The following is a 22272-nucleotide window of genomic DNA, read 5'->3' on the forward strand; positions in this document are numbered from 1 at the left end:
CTTTTCCCAGTTACTGAGAGTTGAGTTTGGCTAGATTTAAACCTAACCACCAATATAGGATCAGTCATTTTACCTTGCCTAATTGGAAGATTCAGTAAACGTGACTTATTTCCATGGCATTTCACAGTGGTTGAATCTCTAGCCTGCCTCATAATAAAATTCTGTTGAAATGAAGATAGCAAAAGATGCTGTTGCAGAACACAGAGAAGCATATCTATAATATGTACGGTGTACATGCAAGATTTGTCCTCCAACTGAGAGTGGCAGAGACACAGAGAGACAGAACCCTGACCTGAGCAGAATTTAAATCCATTTCTAAGAACAAAATCTGTATATTTTCTTTAATTTTGTCATCTGTAATTATTTCTTAGAAAAATAAAGAGGATGACTCAAGGATTTAATGTCTATGTTTATGAAGTTAAAAAAATATAAATGTTATATTGGGTGAGAAGCATGGTGATGCAGCAGGGTGAAGTTGCTTTTCTGACTACTCCAGGGCTACTGATGTATTTTGTTGTTAGAAGGAGAAATGCTCTTATTTTCATTCACTAACAATCCGTTCGAAGAAAAACTGCAAAGTGAATCACTTATTATACAAAGAAGGCTTAAGTTTGAACTCAGTTACCTAAAGAAAGAACATTTATTTATCTCTTCTGTTTTACGAAGCATGGGAAGACTAAGAAAAAATATGCTCCTTTTAGTATGTACTTCTAAGAAATTATACATACTTCCCATTTAAATAACTTCAATTCCTTTAAATTGTTTGATTTTGTCATATCATTTTCTTATTATAATTACTTCAAGTAATAAAGAGAATTATCAACTATCAGGCTTTCCCTTAGCTATGTAATATGTTTTCCCTTGTATTAATTTTATAAAAATAATATATCATGAAGTGCATTTAAATAGTTAAAGGTGGAAGTTGGTTTCACTTTCTGTGCCAGCCAACCAATTCCTTCTGTTTTTCTTTATGCACTTATATGAATAAATCCTGGATGTAAATGATTAAATAATCAACTTGTATATATTTCTGTTGCTTTCTTTTTGTTTCAAATTATTCTCCTCAAACCAATTTCATACTCATCAAAAATGGTACATTTTCAAGTTATGGACAATCTATTCAAATTTTATGACAATATTAGTCAGATACCTTCCATTTCATTCACTCTAATCTTCTAGAGGAAAATTCAAAACCTTTCTGGTAATTGTCAGAATATGAAGATTCTGGATGGTCTAACCTCAAAGAAAGTTCTGTTCCTAGTTTCAAGGTGAGACCTTTACTAGTAGTTGCCCTAAGGCATTCACACTTATGGTTACCCTAACATTCTCTGCCACTTCTCTCCTGGAGTCCTTCATACAGGCTTCCTCCCTAGACCCCCTGTATCCATATCCAGCATCCTTTCCTCTGATGTACAATGTCACTAGCCTTAGTCTTGCCCTTTCCTAAAATGCACAACCTTCCAGAACTAATGTAAACATTAAAACTGTGACTGGAAGGAACATTAAAAATCAACTGGTTCAACCCTTTTGTTTCCAAAGTGAAGATATAGAGAACCTGAAAGATTAAATAACTTCTGAAAATTACATACTTAGTTAATGGAAAGCTGAGATAGTACTCTGGCTTCCCAGGAGAGAAGGTTGGCTTGGGTTTGGTTTGTCCCCAAACAGACCCTAAGCCAAATATTTGGGTACAAATAGTTTATTTGAGAAGTCATCTCAGGATATATAATGAGAGGGTAGGAGTGACTGTGAGACAGTTTACTCCACAGACAACTGGGATCCAGCCTTGCTGGGAAACCTCTGAGAAACTGGGAAATAAGAGATGCCTTGGGGAGTTCCCTGGTAGCTGAGTGGGTTAAGGATCCAGTGTTGTCACTGCTGTGGCTTGGGTCACTGCTGTGGCATGGGTTCGATCCCTGGCTGGAGAACATCCATATGCCATAGGCATTGCCAAAAAAAAAAAAAAAAAGAGAGAGAGAGAGAGAGAAATGCCTTGGAATCATCCCATCATGAGGCAAGGAATCTAGGGTATTTGTCCATCATCTCTCCTTGAGTAATGGCAGCCATGACAGCACTACTCTACTTTGTGCCCATGTTCAAACTGACTCAGGCTCTTCTGCGGCCACTGGTGCATACAGGAAATGCACACAACTTTCAGTGTAGACCAAAGGGAAGAGAATGGCCACAGGGCCTACAGAGGAATATGTGATTCATACAGAAAGAGGTCTAGCATGGGATCTAACTTTTTTACCAGGTATTCAATTAAAATCCATGTGACAAGTTAGCCTCTTTTAGTAACAATTTCTATGTGACAATTAGAATACAATTGCTACTTAATTTTATTCCCGACTGTTTAGTAGGTGGGGATTACCATAGCTATAGCTCTCCCTAAACTGCTGTGACCAAAGGCTGGTTTTGGCAGTAGCTATAGCAAGAACCAGCCCCATTTGTCACTGAATCTGAAGTTCCTTGAATAAAAAAGAACCCTGGGACTTAGAAAGAAAGGTATCTTTCATCTGCATGCAAGTACTGTGAAGCTAGCTCTGGCAAAATGTTATAAAAAAAGAGAATGAAGTTGGGTGAAATGCAGATTTAGGAGGTATGGGTTGAGGGGGCAGATATTTCTTTCAAAGCCATAAATCTAAGCAGCACAGAATCCTGAGCAGAGTTGTCAGATAAAATACAAGATGTCCAGTAAAATCTGAATTTCAGCTAAACAAAAAATAATTTGGGACATACTTAGACTAAAAAAAAATCGCTGTTTACATGAAATTCAAATTTAACTAGGCTTTTTGTATTATTTTTATTTGCTAAATATGACAACCCTAATCTTGGCCAATCATGAAGGTTCTTCTGTGTATCTGTGTCCTGATGGACTGAGCAAGGCCCTGTTCCTACAATAAAACCCAGAGCTAGTTTTATAAGGTTATTAGAATGAAGCACTGTCATAATTTGTGGAAAACATGATGTTATATATAGAAAGACATAAAGACTTCATCCAAAAACTGTTAAAACTAATAAATTCAGTAAAGTTACAGGGTACAAAACCAGTATGCAAAACCCATTGCATTTCCATTTTTTAAAATCCCGTTTACAAGTGCATTGAAAAGAATAAAATACATAGCAACAAATTTAACAGAGGAGGTGAAAGACCTGTATGCTGAAAACTGTAAGACACTGGTGAAAGAAGCTGAAGAAGAAACAAACAAATGGAAAAATATTCTGTGCTCATTGATTGGAAGAATTAACACTGTTAAAACATCCACAGACCCAAAGCAATCAATAGATACAATACAACCCCTATCAAAATTCCAAATGTGTTTTTCTTGGAAATAGAACAAACGATCATAAAATCTGTATGGAGCCACAAAAGACACTGAATAGAAGTTTGCTTATGGCGCAGCAGAGTAAGGATCCAGCATTGTCACTGTAGTGGCTTGGGTCACTGCTGTGGTTCAGATTCAATTCTTAGCCCAGGAATTTCTGAATCTGTGGACACGGCCAAAAAAAGACACTGATGGGAGTTCCTGTCGTGGCTCAGCAGTAACACAACTGACCAGTGTCCATGAGGGTGCAGATTCAATCCCTAGCCTTGCTCAATGGGTTAAGGATCTGGTGGTATCATGAGCTATGGTGTAGGTTGCAGACAGGGCTTGGATCTGGCTTTGCTGTGGCTGTGACATAGGCTGGCAGCTGCATCTCTGATTCAACACCTAGCCTGGGAACTTCCATATGCCACAGATGGAAGGAAAAAAAAAGACACTGACTAGCCAAAGCAACATTGAGAAAGAAGAATAAACATGGAGACAGCACACTCCATGATTTGAAACTATATTACAGTTTCAAAACAAATGTAACCAAAACAATATGGTATTGCCATAAAAACAGATACATAGATCATACACTGGAATGTTTTATATATTCCATAAAAGAGCCACAAAAAAGAATGAAATCTTGGCCATTTGTGACAACTTAGATGGATCTTGAGGGGATTATGGTGAGTGAAATAAATCAAAGACAAATACTATATGATTTCATTTATATGTGGAATCTAAATATCATAAAAAAACAACAAACTGATAAAATTTATAGATACAGAGAACAGAATGGTGGTTGCCAGAGGGGAAGCGGGTTGGGCATTGTGTGTAATGGGTGAATGAGATCAAGAGGCACAAACTTTCAGGTATAAAATAAGTAAGTCCTGGGGATGTAGTATACAACATGGTAACTATAATCAATAATATTGTAGTATATATTTAAATGTTGTCAGAAGAATAAAACTCCCATTCCAAGGAAAAAAATTATAATTTCGTATAGTGATGAGTAGTAACTAGACTTACTGTGGTAATCATTCTGCAGTGTCTACAAATACTGAATCATTATGTTGCACATATAAAATGAGTATGATGTTATACAGATTATATATCAATAAAAAATGGATGCTAAAAAAGGAAATATATATGTAGAAATTCTAATCAGAGAAACAATAAATGAATTCTGGGCAACCATGGAGTATAATTGTAAATGTACAAGTAAACTGAAGAAAGGTAAGATAGAAATAATAAAATTATTGGAGGCTATATTTTATAGGAAAACCATGTTGCAGATGTTTATTTTTATTAAGTTTGGCCTGCTCCAAGACCTTCTGAATCGAAGGTAAAAACATGTTTAAAAAATCTTATCTTATACTTAAATTTGCTTTGCAGGTAATCCCTACAGAGATCTTCCAAGAAACCAAAACTTTAATAAATCACACAGTCAAGCCAGCATTGTTCTCTTCCAGGAACATATTTGATTTTTTTTTCAAATATGAAAATCCTAGCTATTTTGTATTTGAAAAGTAAACATTGCAAAAATATTAAGTAAACCTTATTTTAAAACTCTTTTCAGTTGAAGTTTTAATTCTTTCTCATCTGCAAACCATGACAGGATATGTACATAATACACATACATATAGAGTTTGTTACCCACAAGAAAGCAAACAGCATAAATTACACTAACCTTATGTTGTTGTATTTGCTGTTTTAGGTCCTCAAGATCAGGTCCAAGGGGTTCTTTTTCCATTTTCCTTGTTTTCTCTTCTGTTTTTGTTAGCCAGTCATTTAACTCTTTCAGTTGCTGATTCTGAAGATCCATCAGGACTTTATGTAAACTGAAAATTTGAAAGATGCCTATTATTATCTCTCTCCAAACAACTTTATTTACTATTATTAAACCTGTTACTGGGTAAAACAATTGATATTTATAACTAAATGTGTGTTCACATGGTTGGGCCTCTGTTGGACATTTAGAAAAAGGTAAGAAAGCCCATAATCATTCGCCTCTGAAGTTATTCTTTCTCCAACTTCTAGTTCACACATCCCAATTTTTAGAAAGTTTCACATAGCTATCTAAATGTGAATATGAAAACTAAAGTGCAAGCCACCTCTGGTAATTGAGCTAGTAGTATATCCCAGCAATCATTTGTTTATATTTCCATTTTCATATGTGTGGTGATAAAAGATGGCCACAAATTCTTTGTCATGCCATCATGAGATGGAATCTCTTTTGCATGTTCATGGATATGGATGGGCCTTGTGATTTATTCTGACCAATACAATATGGCTGAGTGACATTACATGAGTTCCAAACATAGGCTATCAGAGAACAGGCAACACTTGGATTCTCTCTCTTGGAACTCAGCTTCCATGCAGTAAGGAAGCCCAAGCTAGACTACTGAATGATAAGAGACCATCTTGAGAGTAACTCTGGAGGGCAAAATGCTATCATAGAAGTTGAGGTTTCTGATGAATTCAACCCACTGAATGATCCCAGCCATACCACAATCACAGAACAAAAATCTAGATGAGCCCTGCTCATAATCTTGATCTAAAAAATCAGGATTTAACTATGGATTTTGTAGTAAGCCACTGTATTAAGTGAAAGAGTGTTTTTTCAAAGGTGTATACAATATTGGGTTGGGTAATGGCTTTAAAATCCAAAAGCTTGGTTGTGGTTCACAGCCTGGCTATATGCCCTAGAACTAAGTTCTAAAACCTCAGTTTGAATATTAGCATCAGGGACATAAAATAATATCTTGCCTATCAATCACACAACTTCATAGTAAAAATGAAAATTAAAATTTAGGTTATTTTATCCATTAATTCAACAAAAACTTGAGACCCAAATGAGAAGTATTAATACCTATTTTAAGGTAAATATTCTTTATGGAGGCATGTTTAAAGCATCTTTGAAAATCATAGTACACTGAACACTGAACTTACAATGTGAATAAGGAGGATGTAATTAAAATTAAAAACTTACTACTGTGATTTATAAAATCTTCACCGAAACGTCCATTAGTCAGAATATTTAAACATACAAAATATACACAAAACTGAGTGTTTAAAATAATTTAGATTACACCATTTACCATTACACCTTTAACCTTTTAGAGACACATGTCCCTAGAGACACATGTCCCCTGAGGCACATGGTAATCAGCAGTCTATGAGAATGAGCTTTCATTTATCAAACAGAAAAAGCAGACATTTTCCTTTTATGGGAAAAAACAAAGATAAAGCGTCTGTTTAAGTGGAAGCAAAAACTCAAAGCTGCTAATTTAAGGTTCTTAGACAATGAGCACCATCCTGGCATTGCAAGGTGTGTAAATCTTTTACTTTATTGGTTCAGTCTATCCCTTGAAACTGACTTAATAATAAGATTTCATGAGAATTCGCTGCAATATCATTCCTTGTGTTTGTTGTCTTTCTTGCCTGGTTGGTCATTACATTGAGCTAAAAATCTCACATTTCAAAAACTAAAGAAAAATTCCCATATTATTACCTATACTTGAAGAAATGTTTTAAATAAAACACATGCGTAAATGCTAATAAGGGATTCCATGTTAAAACATTGTTTTTTTTTAACTTTTTACAGACATTTCATTCAACAAATATTCACTGACTTCCATACCTGTGCTGGAAACTATGTGTTAGGAATGTCCAAAAGAAAATACCTACTCTCCTATTCAAGTAGCTGAGAAATTTTATAGAAATTCATATACTGACAATTGCAATAGTACAAATAAATCATTACAATTGGATTCATATACATTCAGAGGATACAGAAAAGAGGGTCCAAGTTAACCTAGGATCATTATGAATGGTATCATTACACAACACATAGCCTGAGAGTTGAGACTTAAACTGTCACATGCTTATTAAATACACAGTTATTGAGTACTTAGGTATTATTATTGGAGAGGTGAGAAAGACCCACACAGCCTCTTACAGTCACAGAGCTTATATTCTGGGGATGGGGCCACAGATAATGTATATCTCATTAGGCCATTAGTTTATTATAATTGTCATCATGCTATGAAATGAGAGTAACTGAATTGAGTTTGTGAAGTAAGGAAAGGCTTTTCTGAAGCACTAATATTTGAATAACTCTAAAGTCTAAAGTAAGAAGAAGTAGTGAAGAGGAAGAGGTAAATACTTCCAAATTGAAGGAACCACCTGTGTTCTGAGGCATATGAGAGAACCAGGAAAGCCAATACAGCTTGATGATGTAAGGTGTGGGAGAGCTATACAATGCCATACTCTACACCAATCCATGGGTCTGGGAAATTTCCTGAGTTCTGCCTAAAAACCTGAAGTCTGAACCTTGAGTATTCTTTTGTGTTTCATAGTGGTTTCATCTTACAAACCTGGACTCAGAGGCTAACCAGTAAGAACAGATGACCCAATAAGCACTTTGTCAGGTACTGTATCTTTTAAAGGTGGAGTGTAAATATGTGTTGTTGAAGGTCCTTGGAGGGGCCTGCATGGCTGTGTGGCAGGTAGTGTATAGAGACACTCAATGTGCAGCCTGTGTAGTTCAATATTTTTAATGACTGGTACAATCACATCCATGTTTTCCAGCCAAACAGAGCCCTGCTTTTCCTTGCTAGACCAATGGTTCTCAAAGTGTGCTCCATGATGATGACAGAATCATCCTATCCCCTGGGAACTTGTTAGAAATGCAAATACTCAGGTCCTGCCCCAGACTTACTAAATCGGAAACTTAGGGTAGAGCCTAGGAATCTGAATTTTAACAAGACTTCTAGGTGATTCTGAGGCACAATCAAGTTTGAAAATCACTGTTCTAGATAGTTTAATATACATCCACAACTCACCCCAACTTTATTGAAACTTAATATAAGGACAAATGCCAATGGTTAGGAGTTATTGCGAGTTATTTTGACTTCAGACTTTTGTTTTTTTTTTTTTTTTTTTTTTTGCATTTTAGGGCTGCACTAGTGGCATATGGTTCCCAGGCTGGGGTGGAATCAGAGTCACAGCTGCCAGCCTATGCCGCAGCCACAGCCACAGCCACATCATGGGATCCTAGCCGTATCCCTGACCTATACCATAGCTCATGGCAATGCCGGATCCCAAATCCATTGAGCAAGGCCAGGGACTGAACCCAGGGTCTCATGGATATCAGTCAGGTTCATTTCCGCTGTGCCACAAAGGGAACTCCCAACATCAGATTATTATTACATTCTCACCCTAACTTCACCTCCACTCTCAGAGAAAACTGCCTAAGAATTGGTTCTGACCTGAAGCTCCAAAGTCAAAGATTTCATGTCTGAAGCCTGAAGTTAATCTTGGAGTAAGTTTGAAAACAGAAAGATACAAATATGGTGGTATATACGATCAACATGAAAATGCATAGCATTCATCTCTTTGTGGAAAGCATTCAGAGAAGATATGTTTTTACCTATGTAAATATTTCTTTTCTTTATCATCAGCCTTGTTTAGATATTGGCAAATAGTAGTCCATATGCCTGGTTTGGCCTCCAGGTAATTTAAAATGAACTGAAATCATTGATAATATTAAAAATCATGAGACACCACTTGCAGACCTCAGACCTTGCCACTCTTGAAAACCTCTAACAGGATGCAGCAATATTAAACCTGCCTTCCCACGTGGCAACAATCTGTAAAGTTGACTATTAACTGCACTTTACAGACCAAGCACCATGAGCTCTCAGTTTGTCATAGTCCCCACCATTCCTGTCCTCTTTTATACCCAACTCACTTCACTCACTTATGTTATCCTTCTCACTCCTATATACAGGTGTTTGGATTAGCTGCCTTGTGATTTCAGTCACGGCTTCTCACAGTGAAATATTCATACAGAACACCTCAGGATTCTGATTGACATTCAAGGGGTCAAGCCTGTGAATTTTCATCTTTAATAAGCTTCCAGATGAAGCCATTGCTGCTGCCCAGTGGATTACACTTTGAATAACAAAAATCTAAGTGGGAAGAATGTATATTTGAAAATCACTTAGTCTTTTCAAGGTTTGTGTTTGTGTATGTATGTGTGTGTGATCCTTTAGCTATCCACTGTTCAATCTCAAAAGGTTAAGGAGCTATCCATTAGTCTGATGCTGGCAAGAAAATATAAAAACCCATCATTTCAGGATGCTCAAACACTCCCCTTCAATATTCTTCTAGACTTGGAGAGTTGATAGGACCACTGAAGCTGCCTTCCTTCACTGACCCCCATGATATTTCACAATGAATGTTATATAATTAGGGAATGTGCTCATTCTAGTTATTGCATCTAATATAAAATTCATTTAAGTTGAAACAAATCCCAAAGGATCAGATCAACTTTCTTAGGGTGAAACTTAGAGGAAATAAACCTAGGAATAAGATATTTTGGGAATAAAGATGATGTCCATGTGGGGAACCTCTGTGAAGAGCTTAACTTTGTATGGTTTGCTTTTGGAATCTAGGAACAATTATTTCTAACATAATGTTCAAAAATGTTTTTTCTTTTCCAACGGTGTTACTTTAGACACTCTAAATGTTCAGCAATGTCTGCTCCAGTCCTTATTGCTTTCTGCACACGGGGTGAATGAAATTAATTAACAGGCAGTGAAAGGTACTTGGCTTCCTTGGCTCACCTAGACCTGGGGAGAGAGCAGGTGAATTATAAGCTGGAGTTTTGGACTGAGCAGCAGGGAAGTGACTAGTGGCCCACGGCAATGTCAGAGCAGAGGAAGAAGCGTGAGGAGGCACTGCTATCAGAAGGTCAGTCTAAAAGCCTTCACAACACAAATGCCCTGATTTTCAAATGTGGTAGAAGAAGTGATAACTTCAGGGAAGGTGGAGGCTAACTAACCCTTGGGTTAAAATGTTTTTTTTAATTAATTTTTAAATATATTAGTTAACGTATTCAACTGTGATAACTTCACTGTTAGGCATTAAATACACTATTTCAGTGGATCCTAAAGGATGACAAATAATCCATTTGTAGATTGCAGAATGATTTCAGAGGCACAAAGGAGAAATTTAGAAGTAATTTTACTATGTCTTAGCATATGTGCATGTATATATACTTTTTTGTTTTATTTTGTTTTTTTTAGGGCTGCAACTGGGGCATATGTAAATTCCCAGGCTAGAGGTTGAATCAGAGTTGCAGCTGTTGGCCTATGCAACAGCCACAACAACATGGGATCCGAACCACATCTGTGACCTATATCACAGCTCATGGCAATGCGGGATCCTAAACCCACTGAGAGAGGCCAGGGATCAAACCTGCATCCTCATAGATGCTAGTCGGGTTTGTTACCACTGAGCCACCACTCCTATATATACTTTTATATAGTGTGTATAGATGTGATTTTAATGTATGTATGAAATTCTATAGCTTAGGATAAGAAAATCAAATAAAATTAAGTATTAAACATATAGTTATAAGGAGGAATGCAGAAATGGAAGAAATTGTGAAGGTGGAATATGACTGACTTGTGTTTGAAAAACACTGAATAATTACATTTGGTCTTCATTATCACCTAATAAGGTAACTAATACTGTTGTTATTTTATTTCTTAGGTCTCTGGAACTTGGAAAGGGTAAACAACTTGCTCCACATATCTAAGTGACATGTTAAGCCAGTAAATAAATACTAAGCTGTGGCCCAAGTCTATCCTCTTAACCTTGAATAATTTTCCTTCTTTATGTATAAAATGTTGTATTAGGTTGAGTCATATGAAGTCGCTGATATTAGAAGATTTTATGGCATGAAAACGACAGTTTCATTTTGTTCAGCCTAAAATATTAAAATGAAAAAGAAAGTCCACATTTCCAACTAACATTCTCAAGATGCAAATAAATTAGGGAAATTTATCAAATTCACAAAATAAAAATCTACCACCCACAGGCAAGGAAACAGTTTGCATTTTTCTTGGTTTCATCTTACACTTTTCAAGTGATCATTTAAAAGGAACATAAAATCAGAATTAGAATGGAGCATAAATATATGGCTGGCTCTAGAGAGAGGAGTGGAATTGGAATACAATAACTCTGGACAGGAAATGGTCCTGACAAACTCTAGAGGCAGAAGCATGTCAGGATATGGTACTAAAAACTTCTGCAGCCAACCTCCAACTGCAAATGTATCTGAGGAAGACTAGCAAAACCAATACATTGGACGAACTAGGGACACTGATGGCTCAACTAAGTCACAGACTTAATGGTATCAAGTCACCCAACTTGTGGATTGTAACATAACAGCTGCCCTTATGGTTTTAACCAGTGTACCCTAAACTTTAATGTGCATATGAATCACCAGGGGAGTATGTCCTATTTTGGGGTCTAAGTCAGTAGGTCTGGTATAGACTCTGTAAGTTCTAGGGGATTACAATTAAACATTTAAAAATTACCAAGGGGTAAAACTCTTTAGGAAGACAAGTTCTCAGGCTGAATTTCCTGGTATTCATAATTATTTGTTTATATGCAACATACGGAAGTTTCCAGGCTAGGGGTCGAATTGGACTTTCAGCTGTCGGCCTATACCACAGCCACACCAACACAGGATTCAAGCCACATCTGTGACCTACATGACAGCTCATGGCAACGCTGGATCCTTAACCCACTGATTGAGGCCAGGGATTGAACCCACACCCTCATGAATACTAGTTGGGTTCATTATGGCTGCGCCACAACAGGAACTCCTTTATATGCAATTCTTAAATAAGAAATACAGCTAACAAAAGTAGGTAAAGTATTATTATGAATTTCTAAGATAACAAAAGAATCACTAGTGATGGTTAATAAACGTGATACATTCACAATATAATACTATGATTAAAATGTAAATAAAACATATTTTTGGCCAGTATGAACTATAGAAATTGAATTTTTAATGCATTTTTAATTTTAACTATCAGTAAAATCACACTGATAAAAACTAATTTATTCACTTATTCAAATTGATGGCTTGAAAATCTTAGCAAAATGCTTTTAATGAATAGATTATATAGTTTTTATTTTACCTCAGAAATTGCTGACATAAGCTCAAATGTGTAATCGTTTTAACCCCCTTAAATGGGTTTTTATTTCATTTACTCGGACATAAAAAAGAATGAAATGATATCATTTGCAGCAACATGGATGGACCTAGAGATTATCATACTACGTGAATAAAGTCAGACAGAGAAAAACAAATACCATATATCACTTATATGTAGAATCTAAAAATATGATACAAATAAACTTATTTACCAAACTTAAATAGGATCATAGACATAGAAAGCAAATTTATGGTTACCAAAGTGAAGAGGGAGGAGGAATAAATTTGGAATTTGGGATTAACAGATACACACTACTATATAAAAAATAAACAGCAAGGACCTACTATATAGCATAGGCAACTATATCTAATACTCTATAATAACACAAATAGGAAAATAATACAAAAAAAGAATGGATATATGTAAACTGTTTCACTTTGCTATACACCTAATACGACCTTATAAGTCAACCATACCACAATAGAATTAAAAAAGAAAAGAAAAATAAAGTTAGTAACTTATTTCCTGGAGTGGGGTGGGGCAGAGAAAATGGTCATTGAAAGTGATGTTTAAGTTCAGTTTTTATTCAAACTATCAGAGTCACAGAAAGGTGAATTAGTGGAGTTTGACTCTAGCCAGGTAATTATAGTGATTCAAGGGTTAAAAATGACTGTATTGTTTTTCAGGACTCAGGCATAATTTTTTTAAATAATTTTTTTATTTTCCCACTGTACAGCAAGGGGGTCAGGTTATCCTTACATGCATACATTACAATTACACATGTATACATTACAATTACTCAGGCATAATTTTTACATCAGCCCTTGGATGCTCATGAGTGGCAAATGTTTTGGAGGCTGATTCCAGGCAGCATGGCTGTATCAGGATTAACATGAACTAGAGGCATGAAGATAACATGGAGGGAGGTTTACGATGCATAAAAATGTCTTTATCCAATTATTTATAAGCTATTAATACTTCATAAGAAATACATTACCTATTAAATTGTAATTTTGACCTTTCACAATTTGGGGCTTTTAAATAAAATTTTATTTGTAAGGAACAAATTTTATTCATCATTTGTCAGACAAAAGCGATATTACTATAATTTATCCTAATGATGCAGGAACTGATATCAACCCCTATTTACACTTGGAGAAACAAAGGTTTACCTGAGTCAAAAGGCAAGTAAGGTGAGGTGGGAAAGTGGGAATCAGATTTGTGGTCCTGGAGTTCCAGTCGTGGCTCAGTGGTTAGCGAATCCGACTAGGAACCGTGGGGTTGTGGGTTCGATCCCTGGCCTCACTTAGTGGGTTAAGGATCTGGTGTTGCCGTGAGCTGTGGTGTAGGTTGCAGACGTGGCTCGGATCCCACATTTCTGTGGCTCTGGTGTAGGCCAATGGCTACAGCTGCGATTAGACCCCCAGCCTGGGAACCTCCATATGCTGCGGGAGTGGCTCAAGAAAAGGCAAAAAGACAAAAACAAACAAACAAACAAACAAAAACCTTTCACATTGTTGCTATTGTATACTCTTTCCTAAGAATCTTGCTATTCATAAATCACTAATAAGTGATATCAGCATTGAGGATTGAATAAGACATGACCAGTACCATTTTTGGAGCTTCTAAGAAAGCAGTAAATATGTTTGGTCCACCTTGGTTGATAGCCTGAGATCTCATTAAATTTCAGATTTCTGATTCTGTAGCATGAGGCCTGAGACTCTGCATTTTAAATTAGTTCTCAGCTGATGTTGTTGCTAGTGGTTCTTGATCCACCTTGATCTGCAAAGAATTCTTATTTTAACATGATGGGGAGAATAAAAGAATGAATTGATGAAACTGTGATATAAAATTACAAGTAAGAATCTGAGATTATGCATTGTTAAAAAGTTCACTGCAACAAATTCATTTAACAGATTAGAAATCTTTAAGAAAGTATTTATTCATCCATTCATTCAGATATTCACATATGTAATGTCAGTCACTTCACTTGGGAGGAAACAACCCACCCATTTGTTCAGCGCCTCTTTTGCTCTATTCACTCTCACATATGTTATCTCATTTCCACAATGGAATAGACATTTGAAAAACAAAAAAAAAAGATAAGCCAGAGTTGTTAGACATATTTTTCTCCCCAGAGTGTTGATGGTGATTCACAATTATTTCCTATGACACGGCTTATATTTTCACCCAGATACTATTCATCTCTCTCCTGCTGATGTAAATCAGAACATAACTTTACTTGACCTCCTTACTCACTTGCCTTCATTTTTTTCCCTCACCATCACAAAGGTTTTAGTTTCCCCCTGCATGTCCTAACCACAATTATCAGAGAAGCTGATGGAACTTGCTGTGCTTATCTTTATGAGTCTTTGTAGAAATGTCAGTAAATCTCTTTTGCTCTCTGCAGGTTGCATTTTTCAATCAAATTAATTAGTTTATTCATAGAGAAGAAAATCTTCTGTTGTCCCTATGCCAGTAGTCTTCTTGTACTTCCACAGTGGGAGGTTTTGTCTTTTTCTTCTCTCTCCCTCACCTCCCACCACCCAAGGGTATTTTGCCACATAAAACGAAACAAAACAAAAACAAAAATCATTTTGCTGACTCTTCTGAAGGTTTCCAACTCGAGCCTGTCAACAGATACTGTCTTTCTTAATTATTTTAATTTTGCAATCAATGGCACTTAGTTCTTCCATTTCAATCTCATACACATTGGTAAATATTGGTAAATGACTAACAGCAGCATGTTTGTGCCAAAGTAGTGTGTGACTAGAGACATCTTAACGAAGTTCTTTACTATATTAACTTTAGCTTCATCATCAATTCCTGCTCATAAAGAGGAAAGAAATTAATAAGGAAAAAAATCAGTGAGAATAGAGTAAAATGGATGAAGAAAGGCAGAAGCATCTACATGTTTTTTTTTAAAGTTTCCTTTGCAAGGAATTTATAAGTATTTCTATAATAAAACTAAAACTTCAAACATGCTCATGTTCCCTTGCCCCCACAGAAAATACCCACAAACAAATCCTTTGGGGAAAAAAATGAGTGAGGCAATGAGAACAGGCTGGAGGAAAAAACAAAGAATGAAAAATATATACAAGGCAGAGTTATAAGGTATGGTTAAAATAATCCATGACTAGTCATCTCATAATAATGATCACTCTTTGCATTTCATAATAATTTTACATTCACAATCTATATATTTTTTTGCATCCTATCTCAGCCAGTATCTTTTAGAGGTGTGTCAGACATGGAACTGTTGCTGTTTCAGAAATCAGTAACCAAGGACCACAGAGAGGAAGTACGCCACCCAGTTCACATAAATACATGTTTGAGAAAGTAAGACCGTATCCCTTAGGCGAATGAGAGTAGCTTTAGTGTAAGTTGGAAATGAGAGCATTTTTTTGCCCTTGTATTTTTAAAATTTCTTGTTTTCTTTGAAAATTGTGTGTGTGTGTGTGTAGATTGTCAGACAAACAAACCATCCAGACAAGATTATGTGCTAAATGCAGTTCCATACTAGTGTCTTATTTTTAAAAAGTCTATGTTTTAGCAAAAGCTATGCCAGCTAAGAGGCTGCCCTTGCCTTCTGAAGAATCATTTTAAAAGCTTAAATACAAACCAAGGTCCATAAGACTTCCATAAGGACAGATTATTTTTTATGTCAGTCTTATTTTAGTGATATTGCCATATTAGGTTTTGCATCCTCCAGTAGGATGGGTGTGAGTAAATTACACAGGTATGCATGTGTCCTCTGTCATACATGTATGCATGTGTATGTGTGTGAATGTGTGTGTGTGTGTGTGTGTGTGTGTGTGTGTGTGTGTGTGTTCTGTCATCCAGCATCTAAAGGTAGGTATCTCTTTAACAGGGAATTTTTTTTAAGATTTTTATTTTTTCCATTATAGTGTTCTGTCAATTTTCTACTATACAGCAAAGTGACCCAGTCACACATACTAATATACATTCGTTTGACACATTATCCTCCATCATGCTTCATCCCAAGTGACTAGATATAGTTCCCAGTGCTATACAGCAGGATCTCATTGCTTATCCATTCTAAAGGCAATAGTTTGCATCTATTAATCCTGGATTCCCAGTCCAGCCCACTCCCTCCTTCTCCCCCTTGGCAACCAAAGGTCTGTTCTCCCAGTCATGGACTTGGGGGATTATTTTAAATTAATCTATTTTAAAATGTTATAATAACATATTAAAAACTTGGGATTTTAATTTTAGGTTGAATTCACCTTTTCTTGCAACTCAGTCTCAAGTTGCAATTAATTGTTAGTATGAATAATCAATCCTATATTGTTAGACCTATTGAAAAAGGAGAGTGAGAAACAATGGAGATATTCAGCCTCAGGAGGAGGACGGAAAAACAGAATGCAGGAAGGAAAAGAAAGTGGTGCCATATGGGAAAGTCAGTAAAAAGGGAGGCTGGATTTTAAAGACTTTCAAATTTTATCTGAGGTTGCTCTCTTTAAGTTGAACAGATGGGTACAAATAGAAATTGCAACCTGAAGAATGTTGGCATATGACCACAAATAGGAGGCTCTATATCTTATGATTTAAAATAATAAATGGGTGGCATGAACAAGTTGATCCTTGGGCCTGGGGGGGCAGACTGAATAGTTATAATAGGGCTATTACAATTCACACCTCTAGGGTTACTTGCATTTTTCAAAGGAGCACAGTTGCGGAAAAAGTCAATATGCATAGACCAGTATCTCCTGGTTTGGAACACCAATACTTGTGAAAATTCTATGTTATATATGCTTTACTTATTCTTTCAAAATACATGGGCTTAAAAATGTGTTTTTCCCCTCCCTATTGTCACACTATAACTTAGTACTGGAACAGCAATCCTCCCAGCAATATCTAATGAGTTTCTCTGGTCCTATTTTAAAGGTTTTAATCTTCATAAATAATAGCTAAGTAAACTTAAGGCACTTGGACATTTTCTTTAGTTTATGTATTCAAATCCACAGTTGGCACTTCATTTCTTTTCATTTAAAAATAAATCTATCTTGTCTCGATAGGCTCTACATGAATACACACACCTAACAATAATAAATCAAAGCAACACATCCAGAATGATGAGATCTACTTGTTACTTTCATAAGAAGTATGCCATTTTCAGAAATGTCTTGAAAATTATTTTTTCATTAAGTCAATATATATTCTTTTTTTTTTTTTTTTTTTTTTTTTGTCTTTTTGCCATTTCCTGGGCCGCTCCCGCGGCATATGGAGGTTCCCAGGCTAGGGGTTGAATCGGAGCTGTAGCCACCGGCCTACGCCAGAGCCACAGCAACGCGGGATCCGAGCCGCGTCTGCAACCTACACCACAGCTCGCGACAACGCTGGATCGTTAACCCACTGAGCAAGGGCAGGGACCGAACCCGCAACCTCATGGTTCCTAGTCGGATTCGTTAACCACTGCGCCACGACGGGAACTCCAAATATATATTCTTAAGATAATTCACAACCATGCAAGTACTTGAAGAAAAATTTCCAAACACAGATGAGAAACTTCTTCCAAGAGGATTTCCATAAACATAGGAGAAATGATTTAATATTTCCAGAGATTTTCCTTCAGAAGTTTCCTGTCAACTGTATGTAATATGTGATTTTCTGTGCAGGATTTCCTGTGTATACGTCCATGCCTTTGATATTCACATTTTAATTTTTAGAAAAAAGTTGGAAAATATTAACTATGACAACAATTTTAGCAACCTTTAAAGCATAGTTCTGTAAATAGTGGTCCTTATCTTTGACACCTCCACTTCAATTACTAAAGTGAAAAACAAAACATAACAGATATGAAAATTGAACCAAAATGCCCCCTGAAGAAGAGCTGTGTACTTTAGGGAAAAAAAAAATGAGAGTCCTAATTTAAATAAGAAACTGCATCAAAATAATAGTAAGACTCCATCCCATGCATTCCTGCCTCCCCCTAGAATGGATAAGCAATGAAGTCCTACTGTATAGCACAGGGAACTATATCAAATCTCCTGGGATAGAATATGATAGAAAATAGTATGAGAAAAAGAATGTATATATGTATGACTGTATCGTTATGCTGTACAACAGAAATTGACATAACACTATAAATCAACTATACTCTAATTACAATATAAAAAAAATAGTACGGTTCTAAAATGTGCTACTTTTAGAAATTAAAAACAAGGACTTACTTGCTTTGTTTTTCCACACTTGCTACCCTGAGGCATTCCCATCTTGAATTTAGGAGATTCATTTGTTCTTGCACTTCAGTTTCTTCATCTTCTGATAATTTCCCTTTTCCAATCAGTTGACTGCCCAATTGGAGAACACTGCCAATTTGTCCCTGATGGGATGTCAAGTCCATCATGTATCCCTGAAAAGGGAAGAACTTAATAAGAGATGACAATTTAGGGAAATCATTATGACTTTGAATTTTTTTTGTAATTTAAAATATGTAGCCCATTTAAACTATATTTCCAGAAAATAGTTTAGTATTTTAGTATTTTAATTTTTAGTATTTAGTATTTTAATTTTTATTTAAGAAAACCCAATACAAATTTTAATATGAATTAAGGAAATGATTAGCTTAGGTCACCTTCTGCAGGAGCAGAAGCTGAGATAAGGACCTGTGTAAAGTGATTTATTAAGGAAGAGGTCCCAAGGGGATCTGGAAGGGAGTTGAAGAAGCAAGAAACAGGACATGGAAGGGGAGAAAGCCAAGTGAGTGTGTCATCTCTGGAAAAGTCTCCCACCGAGGGTAGTTAATCCTGATACCCCACAGGTACCCGTGGAGTGCAAGTTCTATCTCAGCATTGGGGTCTTATAGAGTAATTGAGGAAAACAGAAAAGTTTATCATTATAAGTCATGTGCTTTGTTTCATTAAACGATGTTTTACTTTACCTCATGAGTATGAAATTGTTCTTTCACTTCCTCTACATCATTAGAAATCTCTCCTTGTGCTTGCAGTGTGTCCTCAGCTGAAAGAAGCCATGAGAGTACTTCTTCTAAAGCTGTTTGGTAACTGTCCAGGTTTACTTCAGTCTCCAACAATGAACTGCCAAATGACTTGTCTTCAGGAGATTCCAAACGCTGAACAATAAAACAAATTGGGTGTTACACAATTAGTATCTTTGCAGACTCTTCCAGTACATTAAATGATAAATTGAATGAAATATTTAAAATGCAAGAAATGTCCACTTGCATTATCAGAGACATGAACAGTAGACACATACAATAATAAGCCTTCACTTTAACATCCTCACAAACATACACACAAAATAACAAATGGCAGTTGGTATCTACTCCAAGATAATGTTTTATTAAAGCTCTTCTGGATTACTATAAAGAGTGAATTAGTACATCATTTCTTCATGTTGTATTTTAAATGTCATGGATTTTCATACACATGTAAACTTTTTTAGTTCATATAATCCTTTACATATATATCATTGGTAGAATACTTACATATCAATGACATTAAAGGAAACACATCTTCCCAAGAGCTTCCAATGAAATATTTGTGAAAATTTATAGAACAGAAAATTATCAGTATGAAATTAAGCAGCGAAAAGGTAAAATTTAAAAATAAATATGTATCTCCCACATCTGGAGTTTCTAACAATATAATGACTTCTATGAATTAAGCCTTTATTTATAGAAGGCCATAGTTTAAATAATAAGATATCATCTTAGGAGAAGCAAAATATGAAGTATTTGCTATCAAATGTATTTAGCAGGATGTTAAGTGAGATTCCCAACAGTTGTCTTATAATTTCTACTGGGATCCCAAAGCTGAAAACAATGGTTACAAAGTATTCACAATTCTAAAGAGAAGATCCAGGCCACATACAAAGGAATTGCTAAGAGGGGACCACAGAATTGTCCCATCACCATTGTTCTACTACATAGTTCAAAGGTGTGTAAGAGGAAGCAAGGAAACTGAATGGAGAAATCTGATGAGAAAAGACTCCTCTGTAGTAGCTGGAGTGCAACACATGTTCATACCTTCCCCCACCTCAAGCCACGTAATGGAGACCTCAAGAGAATCTCCTGTAGAGCAAAGGGTGGTTTCCAGGATGCAATACTGACCAGAGATCCAGAAGCTATGGGGCCAGTACTATCAAGTGATAGGAGAGAGCTCTTGGGATAATGTATGTGCCTGCTCCTTTAACATTAAGGCAATTATCAGTAGCAAAAATTTGAACAAGAAAATCTGCATAAATTTTTCTTGAGGTCAAGTATACTCATGGTAGGTTGCTGGGCTTTGAAAATCCTGAGAAGGACCACACTCAAGAGGGTTTCCTGCTGCATTAAGGGACACAGGCAAACTGTTGATGTAGTTAGAACAAAAATATTGGAGAAATATTTGGAGAGGAATCTTCTGAACACCCTAAAGATAGCAAGCAAGCACTGGGACCTAACAAATAGGGTTGTGCAAAAGAAACAAAAGGTAGTGCAGAACAACCAGAAGCTATGTAGGGGGTTTCATGATTTTGCCTAGAGAAAATTCATCCTTTTGATGGCTCTCCCCTGCCATTTCTGCCTTTGATTTTCAGTCCCCAGCAATTCTGGGCCTTATCCCACTGAGCTGCCAGCACCAACTTAATTGTGCTCTTCTGATAAATGCTCTATTTTGAAAATTTAATATTATAAATTTCTCCAGATATTAAATCTTTTACCATGAAAAAGCATAGTGGCAGTCTTTGGTGTAATACTTTCATCAAATGATGCACTCTTTATCTGTTTCTAGAGAACTGGCAGAAATATGTCATCCTGTTAAGTCAAAATCATCCAACTCCAATATCTCAAACAAAACATGAGCGCCCTAAGGGGTCTAGTCACATGGGCCCTCCCCAAGGTCAAGGCAAGTTCTGAAGTTCTTAGGGGTTAGAACAAGTTTCATAGTGTATTCCTTCTCTCTATCCCCAAATATTATAAATAATAAATATAAAACTCATCATTAAAAGGAGAAAAGTCACAAAATTCAACATCCATTCATGATAAAAACTCTCAACAAAGTGGGAATAGAGGGAACATATGTCAACATCATAAAAGCCATTATGACAAACCTATAGCTAATATAATACTTGACAGAGAAAAGCTGAAAGCCTTCCTGCTAAAATCTGGAACACCTTTATTCAACATCGTGTTAGAAGTCCTAGCTACAGTAATCAGACAAACAAAAGAAATAAAAGGTATCCAAATTGGAAGGGAAGAGGTAAAGTGTCACTCTATGTAGATGATATGATACTATATATAGAAAACCCTAAGAACTCCACACAAAAACTATTTGATCAGTGAATTCAGCAAAATAGCAGAATACATGACTAACATTCATAAATCAGTTGCATTTCTGTATACTAACAATGAAATATTAGTAAAGGAATATAAAAATTAATATCTTTTAAAATTGACCCCCAAAATTAAATACCTAGTAATAAACCTGACCAAGAAGGTGAAAGACACATGTGCTGAGAACTATAAAATATTAATTAGAAAAATTAAAGAGGACTCAAAGAAATGGAAAGTTATCCCATGCTCCTGGATCAGAAGAATTAATATTGTTAAAATGGCCATACTACCCAAAGCAACCTACAGATTTAATGCAATCCCTATCAAACTGTCCATGATATTTTTCACAGAGCTAGAACGAACAATCCAAATATTTATATGGAATCACAAAAGACCCAGAATTTCCAAAGCAATCCTGGGGTTAAAAAAAAAAGGAAAGAAAGCAGGAGGCATAACTCTCCAAGACTTCAGAAAATATTACAAAGCTACAGTAATCAAGACAGTGTGGTATTGGTATAAAAAGAGATATAGGGAACAATGGAGCAGAATAGAGAGCCCAGAAATAAATCCACACACCTACAGTTAATTAATCTTTGACAAAGGAGGCAAGAATATACAAGCTATACAATAGAGAAAGCACATT

At 35.9% G+C, this 22272-nt stretch overlaps 1 protein-coding gene across 14 annotated transcripts in view; it reads right to left on the reverse strand.

Moving 5' to 3' along the window:
• Positions 1–22272, reverse strand: part of DMD (dystrophin) — a 2622506-nt gene that overhangs the window by 1569823 nt on the left and 1030411 nt on the right. For all 14 annotated transcript variants that reach the window (XM_021079543.1, XM_021079551.1, XM_021079550.1 and 11 more), the window contains 3 exon segments: positions 19239–19427; positions 18529–18710; positions 5002–5152 (listed from right to left, as the gene is read on the reverse strand). In XM_021079543.1, coding sequence (XP_020935202.1) covers positions 5002–5152; positions 18529–18710; positions 19239–19427 — 522 coding nt within the window.

This window comes from Sus scrofa, chromosome X (genome assembly GCF_000003025.6).
Source record: "Sus scrofa isolate TJ Tabasco breed Duroc chromosome X, Sscrofa11.1, whole genome shotgun sequence".
NCBI classification, from domain to species: Eukaryota; Metazoa; Chordata; class Mammalia; order Artiodactyla; family Suidae; genus Sus; species Sus scrofa.